Consider the following 9,520-nt stretch of genomic DNA (forward strand, 5'->3'; position numbering starts at 1 on the left):
GAACATGTGAACAGAACGCGCTGCTGCAGCCATGAGGGAGCGACGGGGCGGAGCCTCGAAACCCCGCCCCGCTTCGGAAGCAAAGCGACACACGCGTGCAGCTGCAAATCCCTCATTATTTTATTTTCATTTTCTTGACCCCTTCGTGCTGATAATTATACCGGCATCATTGCACTGTTAACACAACTACCCATTTCCCTTTTCTATGTGACAATTTTAGATTACAAACGGAAACTACAGTATATTCTATATAGAAAAATTAAAAAATACACTATCTTTTTCAATGTTTTGCACAAATCTCTCCCCCCCCCAAAAAAAAAAATTGGGGAGTTTTAGTGAACACAACACACAGATGCACCGAACCAAGTCTCCGGGCTGGTTTCGCACGCTGATCAGCAGTAACCAGGGGCTGTGAAACCAGCCTTTTGAATTCTAGTTTATATGTGTATGTGTGTGTTTTAAACATTTAATAATTGCACATTTTTTAGGTTTTGTGTCAACGTTTAAAATACTAGTACGACTCCTACTAATAAAACACTGCTGCTATTATTTCTTCATGTGAGACGTTACAAAGGCAGCGCAGAGGCTGAGGAACAGACTCCTCTGAGCACAGATGTATCTCTGAACGTGCCCCCGAGCAGGTCATTACAGTGCGCTTTAAAACAACCAACCAACAAACAAACAGCCAGCCAGCCAGCGTGTGAGCCGGCTCAGGAGCACCAGCAGCAGGATTGGGGTCCGTTCCTGTCTTTTCAGTCCCGCTCCGCAGATAGATGCATGGATGGATGGATGGATACATGTGTGCAGCTGCTGGGGTCAAACCCCCTTTTTCAATTTGAATTTCATTTCCAATTCCTTTTTAAAATCAATCCCCAATTCTGATCCCTGAACTCCCCGTCACACACCCGGCAGGCGAGCAGAGCCTGCTGCAGACATTAAAAAAAATAAATAAATAATAATAATAATAATAATGATAATAATAATAATAACAATAATGATAATAATGTGCTTCATTTTTCTAGATTTAATAACCCGTTTAAAAACTGGATTACACACATTTATAAAAAAAAACAACAATAATAACAACAACGCTAGTGGAATACTGAAACCAGAAAGCATTTTTAAATACAGTTTGTTTGCAAGAACCGCAGCACTGATAGAGAAGGGATAGAGAACTCCTGCTGATACCCCAGAGTCTGGAAACAACAGCACTGTATCAGCAGATTCATCTTGTGTGTGTGTGTGTGTGTGTGTGCGTGCGTGCGTGTGTGTGTGAGAGAGACTGTGACTGACACTGTGCGCGTGTGTGAGAGAGAGAGAGAGACTGTGTGTGTGTCCTGTGTGTGATTTATATATATATATATACACACACACAGGACACACACACAGTCTCAGTCAGTCAGTCTCTCTCTCTCTCTCTCTCTCTCTCTCTCTCTCTCTCTCTCTCTCTCTCTCTCTCTCTCTCTCTCTCTCTCTCTCTCTCTCTCTCTCTCTCTCTCTCTCTCTCTCTCTCTCTCTCTCTCTCTCTCTCACACACACACACACACGTCTCTCTCTCTCTCTCTCTCTCTCTCTCTCTCTCTCTCTCTCTCACACACACACACACACACACAGTCTCTCTCTCTCTCTCTCACACACACACTTTGTATATTAGTCACAGAGGTCTGTTTCAGTCAAGTTTGCAACTGGTCAAATAGCACATCAGTTAAAAAAAAAGAACAATTTCACAGTAAAAAAAAAAGAAATATATATACAGTATATACAGTGTATATATATATATATATATAAATATGATATAACGAGCAGCCCCTGGCGTGTTCAGGCAAACACACTGACACAAAACAAACAAGATGAAAAGCCAGTCCTTCAAATAAAAAATAAAGACAAAGATTTTAACTTTTTTTTCTCAGTCCGACCGGCTGGCCTCAAAAACCAAAAATTAAAAACCAGGAGCTGCTAAACCAGGAGTGCGTCCGCCTGTCTGTCTGTCTGTCCGTTCAGCCTTCCTCTTTCACCCCCGGGAAGTACTGCAGACTACAGAAGCCCGTCCCGTACCTCCACCCCTCCTGTCTCAGCGCGGGGTCCGCCAGCCCCCCGTGCGCCCGCAGGTGCTCCTGCAGCGCCCCCTGCCTGGTGAAGCTCTCCCTGCACACCGGGCAGTGGAAGGGGCCCTGGCGTGGGTGCAGCCGGAGGTGGCTGTCCAGCCTCTGCTCATCGCTGAACTCCTGGTCACACACCTGGCAGGTGAGCAGGCAGCCGGACCCTTGGGGGTGCCGGTCGAACGGCGCTCTGGAGGGGAAGCCCGTGCGGCTCTTCCCGCACACCACCACGGACTCCGCCCCCCTCCGCGAGGAAGAGCCGCCGGCCGCCCCCCCCCTGCCTCGCTGGCTCCCCCGCTGGAGAGCAGCCCGGCTGCAGGTCTCGTTGTGCAGGGTGAGGGCCTGGGGCTGGGGGAAGAGGCTCCCGCAGAGCAGGCAGCGGAAGCTCTGGACGGGCCGCTGGGGCTGCTGGTGACGAGGACGGTGAACAGCCTCCCGGGAGTCCGTGCCGTTGCTGCCCCGAGGGGCCGGGAGGGTTTCAGCGGGCTGAGGGTCCGCCTTCTCCCTCTCCGCCTCGCTCTTCATCTTCTTGTGGTTCGGCTCGACGATCACGCAGTCCTCTTCCTCCTCCTCCTCCTCCTCGGAAAACTCCAGCTCCAGTTTCCTCTTGGGGGGGGCTGCCGTCTCCTGCAGGTTTCCCCCTCCCTCCCCTCCCTGCGTCGGTTTTACAGACGGCTCCTTGACTCCGGGCTCGCTTGTCTTCTTGCTCGGCGCCTCCTCACCCTCCTCTTCCTCCTGCCGCCCCTCATCCCGGATCACGGGGAGGAAGCGCCCCTTCTGGTTCGGATTCTTCCCGCACTCCGGCTCCAGCCTCCGGGATCCGGGGCCCTCGCTGCGCTGCTCCTGCCCGGGGCTCAGCTCCTCCTCCTCCTGGTCGCGGGACCCCGCTTGCGGATCCACTTCCCGGGAGTCCGTGCCGTTGCAGCCCCGGGGGGCTGGAAGAGTTTGGGGGTTTTGAGATTCCTCCTCCTCCTCCTCCTCCTCTTCGTTCTTCTTCTGGTTGGGCTCGATGATCACGCAGTCGTCATCCTCCTCATCTGAGAACTGCAGCTCCAGTTTCCTCTTGGTCGGGGTGGGAGGGGGCTCCGATCCCTCTTCCTCCTCCTCCTCCTCCTCTTCCTCTTCCTCTGGCGGTCGCCCCCCCGCCCCCTCCTCGCCGCTGCTCCGCTCCGGTTCCGGTTCCGGTTCCGGTTCCGGCATCACGAAGGATCGGGAGAAGCCGCCACTGCCGTCTCCGCGCTGGTAGGTCCTCGCCCCGCGTGCCGCGCGGAACACGAAATCATCCTCCAGGGCCAGCGGCGCCAGCGTCTCGGGCTCCGATTCGGGGTCGGATTCAGGCTCGGGTTCGGGTTCGTCTGGGATTGGGAACGCTGCGTCGCGGTGGATCAGCAGCCGGGCCTTGGGGTCCAACCAGCTGGGCCCCTTCGCTCGGACGCAGCTCTGACTCGGCGGGTCAACGGGCAGCTCCCTGCTGGTCTGGCTCAGGGGCGGGAGCGGAGACCGGCGCTGGTATTGGAGCTGGGGCTGAGGTAGGGGCTGGAAATGAGAAAGGAGCGGAGGCCAGAGCTGAGGCTGCAAGTGAGGTAGGGTCTGAGGCAGGAGCTGAGGCTGGAGTGGAGACTGGATCAGAAGCAGCGGTCGAGGCTCCGGCTGGGGCTGGAGAGGAGGGAAGGGCTGCGGTTCAAACTGGGTCAGGGTGAGGGGCTGCGGCTGGGTCAGGGTCAGGGGCTGCGGCTGGGTCAGGGGCTGCGGCTGGGTCAGGGTGAGGGGCTGCGGCTGGGTCAGGGTGAGGGGCTGCGGCTGGGTCAGGTTCTGCGTTTCCCGGAACGTCACTTCGACCGGACGGCTCACTTCCTCGGCGCCGCGGGCCAGCCCGCCGGGCCCCGCCCCCTCGCCGCGTTTGTAAATGAACACGGTCTGCTCCACGCGGTGACTGAGGCCGACGGGCAGGCTGCCGGGCCCCGGACTCCGCCCCACGTCCCCGTCGCTCACGGGGCACCTGTGTTTCCGCAGGCTGTACTCCCGCAGGTAGAACTTCATGCACCTGTGGCAGCGGAAGGGCTTGCTGTCCCAATGGGAGATCTGATGCTTCTCCAGATCCCCCCGACGGCGGTACACCATGGGGCACACGGAGCAGCGGTGCCAGACGTCCCCCACGTAGCCCAGCGGCACCGGCCCCTGCCCCCGCACGACCGCCACGCCGTCGAAGCGGAAGGAGCCTCCGGTCCCGAGCAGGTCCCCCGGGGCGCAGGCGTGTCTCTCCGGCGGCACGCTGCTGCTCACGGCTCTCCCGCACCTCCGGCAGCCGTACACCGCGTCCTCGCCGTGGCTGGCGTGGTGCTCGATCAGCAGGTCCAGGCTGACGAAGGTCCAACCGCAGGCGCCGCACTTGTGGCTCCTCCTCCTCCCGGCGCCGCCCCCCTCCTCCTCCTCCTGGCGCCTGATACTGACCACGGGGAGAAACCGCAGCTTCAGGTCGACCATCTCTCCGAAGCCCGCAGGAGCCCCTCCTCCTCTCCCAGCCCCCTTCTCCTGCTGCCTCTGCTTCACCAAGTCGTTCACCAGCGTGTGGGAGCTGGCGGTGTCGGCGCAGCGGGCCTGCGCGGCCGGGCCGGGGTACCCCGGGGGCAGCCCCTCATCGTGGGAGCGCATGTGCTCCAGCAGGGCCGGGTACTGGGGGAAGCCGTTGCCGCAGGTGCAGATGAAGGTGCAGGAGGTGCAGGGGTGCTGCTCCAGCTGGTCCCGGCAGGAGAAGAGACCCTCGCACTTCCCGCAGAACAGCAGCCCCTGGCCGGCGTGCGCAGACTGGTGCCCGATGAGCAGCCCCATGGCGCTGAAGCTCTCCTCGCACATGTGGCAGCGGTACGCTTTGCTGGGGGGCGCGGGCAGCGGCATGGCGGGGGGGGGGGCTGCTGCTGCTGTTCTTGCGGTTGATTTAAAACTGACATCTGCATGCAAAACGGGGAGGCGGGGAGGGGGGGGGCGAACGGGGAGGAGAGTCTGGAAGTCTGCAGAGTTTTTTTGGTATTCCTTTCCGCGTGCAGAGCAGCAGAGAATTCTGATGATTACTCTGATGATGATGATGATGAAGGAGGAGCTGCACGGGATTCCTGCTCGCTCGTGACGCGAGGTTTCAGCTCACTGTGGTTCTGCTCTTCGATGGTCTGCCATGGTCCTCCACGAGCGCTGAGAAGGAGAAGAGGGAAGTATGGATCAATACACCAATATATTCCATTAAAAAACAGCATCCAGCTCACAACACCATCATGCATTCGCTCGCTCGTCGTCCACATGACCCCTATATACTGTGTGTGTGTGTATATATATATATATAGAGAGTGAGAGAGAGCGAGCGAGTGAGAGAGAGAGCGAGAGAGAGAGAGAGCGAGAGAGAGAGAGAGAGAGGGGGAGAGCAAGAGAGAGAGCGAGAGAGAGATGACAGTTTGTATCTGTCCTCACAGGAGGTCGTTGAAGGGTTAATATCGCTCGGGGAAGCGGACGCCTCACATCTGAAGGTTCACACCCAGGTACAGTACTGACACAGCGTTGGGGACTCGGACACTGTGTGTGTGTGGGTCTCACGCACACACCACCGCGGTCCACGGATTCCTGACACTTCCATCACAGCGTTACTGCACGCCCACGCTGAAAGAGCATGCGTCACTGCGTCACTGCACCGCACGCTGCGAGTCTAACCAGTGCATTACCCAACAGCAACATGGAGGGCAGGGAGAGAGTTAATCAGACTCCCCTCTGCACAGCCGCGTGTGATCCGCTCCTGGCTTCACTAGGAGTTTGATAATGAGACACACCTGAGCTTGTTAGCTGGACACACCGGGGCTAACAGCAGGCTGTGTGGATTCTATACACGTGTATTGTAATGGCGTGATCGCAAGTTTAAATATATATGTATGTTTTGATCAGTAAAGCCCGGCTGTGAAGCTATAATGTAATGCATTACCAGAGAAGCCGCTAGGGGCGCACTTTCCTATGAGAAGCAGCGTTCGGTCGCTTTATCCTTTCACTCAAATACGCCGTTTACCTTCCAAACGCACACTTACAGCGCACACACACGTCCCGTCAAAATACTCGCAGACACGTCCGGTACCCCTAATCCCACAGACACACACACACACACACGTCCGGTACCCCTAATCCCACAGACACACACACACACACACGTCCGGTACCCCTAATCCCACAGACACACACACACACACGTGTCCCGTCAAAATACTCCCAGACACAGACACACACACACACACACACACACACACACACACACACACACGTCCCGTCAAAATACTCGCAGACACGTCCGGTACCCCTAATCCCACAGACACACACACACACGTACGTGTCCCGTCAAAATACTCCCAGACACAGACACACACACACACACACACACACACACACGTCCCGTCAAAATACTCGCAGACACGTCCGGTACCCCTAATCCCACAGACACACACACACACACACGTCCGGTACCCCTAATCCCACAGACACACACACACACGTACGTGTCCCGTCAAAATACTCCCAGACACAGACACACACACACACACACGTCCGGTACCCCTAATCCCACAGACACAGACACACACACACACACACACACGTCCGGTACCCATAATCCCACAGACACACACACACATGTCCGGTACCCCTAATCCCACAGACACACACACACACACGTCCGGTACCCCTAATCCCACAGACACACACACACACACGTCCGGTACCCCTAATCCCACAGACACACACACACACATGTCCGGTACCCCTAATCCCACAGACACACACACACACACGTCCGGTACCCCTAATCCCACAGACACACACACACACACGTCCGGTACCCCTAATCCCACAGACACACACACACACACGTCCGGTACCCCTAATCCCACAGACACACACACACACACGTCCGGTACCCCTAATCCCACAGACACACACACACACGCTTCTTTAAATGGACAAACCTTAACCACTGTTAACTCCAAAAATATTAAAATCCCCCCTCACCCCACCCCCTCCCTCTCTCAGACAGTTTTGTGATTCCCACAAACATTACAGTGATGTTCACTTGGGTACATAATTAAATAAATAAATAAATAAAATACCGGCTCTTTACTTGAAATAACGGTTTCTTTGTGTTTTGTTTTGAACTGCCTCTCGTATATACCCGCTACACGCAAACTCGTCCGGTTCTGCAATGTGTATATCTTTAGTTACCTTCTCGCTCGCGTTTTATTGAAGTTTTAAAGGCAAAACATCACTATTATTTTTTTTGGCAGAAGCGAAGCCAGCAGCAGTGCACCGCCACTGCCCGCACCGTCTAGCAAACACAGCCAAGCCTGCAAAACAGTTACAAAAAACAAACGCTTACTCCCAGGTGATGACGCTCAGTAATATAAAGCCCCAGCCGGGGTGCCTATCTTCCCATCTTGCCCCGACCCGTGCAGTCGCCTCTTCCCTCCACTGGTATATTATTGCAGTCCCTATTGTTTTGTCCGGGCGGAATGGCGCTAAACTTGAGCACGCCTCTGTCACGCAGTCTCCCCTGAGCGTGCCGGCTTCACCGTGCAGCTCCGAGCTCCTCCGGCTGCGCGCTGTGCGGTGCTGCCTGCAGCATGCTCGGGTTTATGGGTTGCAATAGATCAGCGTTCACGCTGCAAAGCCCCACAGCTCGGATATGCACTACAATACAGCAGCCCGCATCCGTCACCGTGCAGGCTCAACCGGAAGTGATTTCTAGGGCAACACGCTCCTTTTTTGGGGGGGGGGGGAGTTTCATTCGGTGCTGCCACCTAGAGGCTGGAGTTTGTGTTGTTGCTGGGTGTAGTAGTGGTTGCATTCAACAAAACTATCTATCTATCTATCTATCTATCTATCTATCTATCTATCTATCTATCTATCTATCTATCTATCTATCTATCTATCTATCTATCTATCTATCTATCTATCTATCTATCTATCTATCTATCTATCTATCTATCTATCTCAGTAGTGTGGAGTAGTGGTTAGGGCTCTGGACTCTTGACCGGAGGGTCGTGGGTTCAATCCCAGGTGGAGGACACTGCTGCTGTACCCTTGAGCAAGGTACTTTACCTAGATTGCTCCAGTAAAAACCCAACTGTATAAATGGGGAATTGTATGTAAAAATAATGTGATATCTTGTAACAATTGTAAGTCGCTCTGGATAAGGGCGTCTGCTAAGAAATAAATAATAATATATATTATAGGTTCTTAGCAGAGTGTGTCACAATGTATTGTTTGCTTTTAAAGCTGAGGGCACAGGAAACCACTTTTTCTTCAGGAGAGCAGCGGGAGACCTGAAACCCAGTCTCCTGAAACCCAGTTCTGATCCGCTGCGAGGCTGCGTGTTCCCTCAGCTTGCGTTCGGCCGCTCCCTCTCATCGCGTCGCGAGGGCTCTTCGTTCTCACACGCTCCTCGCTGCCGCACGGAGAGCGCGGGAGAAAGCGACGCGCTCAGCTTGAGTAGAGGCAGCCTCCCGACACCCAGAAACGCCTCAGAACGTCGTTCCGATCTACAAGCTCATCGGTTCGCATTGGAACGCGCTGCGGTTTGTGTGGAACGCTGTCTCCGGGCCCGCGGGATCCGCGCTCTCAGAGAAACACTGCAGGGGCTGATTACTACCAGCGAGGGAAAACCGCACGAGTCTTTACTTCCATCCCTGAAGGACTCCGGTTTATTTGGGTCAGAAACCCCCAGAAATCATTTGTTTTACTCATCATTTGTTTTCTTAATAATTAAAAAAATAAATAATTAAATAATTAAATTAAAATTACAACTGATCTAGTCTGTGTTAATCGTGATATTAGGTGGGGTGGGAATCAAGGATGACTGATAAACACAGGAGATAATGACCAAAGTGATATTATTATTATTATTATTAGTAGCTAGTCCCCCATTATATTCTGGTGTTGCAGGTATTTTAATGGGTGTTTGATCAGCCCCCCCCCAGTGTGTCTAGCTAACAAGCTCAGGTGTGTCTTATTAAACTCCCAGTGAAACCAGGACCGGATCACACTGCTGTGCAAGCGGGAGTCTGATTCCCATCCCCAGTGACTGTAATAAACACACACACAGACACACACACAAACACAGACACACAAACACAGACACACACACAAACAGAGACAGACAGACAGACACACGCGCACACACACACACACACAAACACAGACACACACACAAACACAGACACACAGACACAAACACAGACACACAGACACACACACACAGACCAGCACAAGAGATTTTTTTTCCTTTTCTACTCTCACAGGATTGATTTATTTATTACAAGATCAAAAAAACCAAAACATAACATAACATAGCATAACATAACACAGCATGTTCTCTGGTTTACGATTGAAAGCCCCTCCCCTCC

General features: G+C 54.0%; 1 protein-coding gene across 1 annotated transcript; it reads right to left on the bottom strand.

Moving 5' to 3' along the window:
• Nucleotides 1-1,534: 1,534 nt before the first annotated feature.
• On the bottom strand, nt 1,535-7,842 carry LOC117433836 (protein PRRC2C-like). The gene is made up of 2 exons (XM_034919176.2): nt 7,495-7,842; nt 1,535-5,285 (listed from the first exon to the last, which is right to left on the bottom strand). Exon 2 carries the CDS (start codon nt 4,992-4,994, stop codon nt 1,998-2,000), a length of 2,997 nt encoding a protein of 998 aa, XP_034775067.2. The 5' UTR covers nt 4,995-5,285; nt 7,495-7,842; the 3' UTR covers nt 1,535-1,997.
• Nucleotides 7,843-9,520: the final 1,678 nt, after the last annotated feature.

This window comes from Acipenser ruthenus, unplaced genomic scaffold (assembly GCF_902713425.1).
Source record: "Acipenser ruthenus unplaced genomic scaffold, fAciRut3.2 maternal haplotype, whole genome shotgun sequence".
Taxonomy (NCBI): domain Eukaryota; kingdom Metazoa; phylum Chordata; class Actinopteri; order Acipenseriformes; family Acipenseridae; genus Acipenser; species Acipenser ruthenus.

Bases quoted from the DNA above. Each gene is read 5' to 3' on its own strand.
- LOC117433836 (XM_034919176.2), bottom strand. From the start codon at position 4,994: ATGCCGCTGCCCGCGCCCCCCAGCAAAGCGTACCGCTGCCACATGTGC.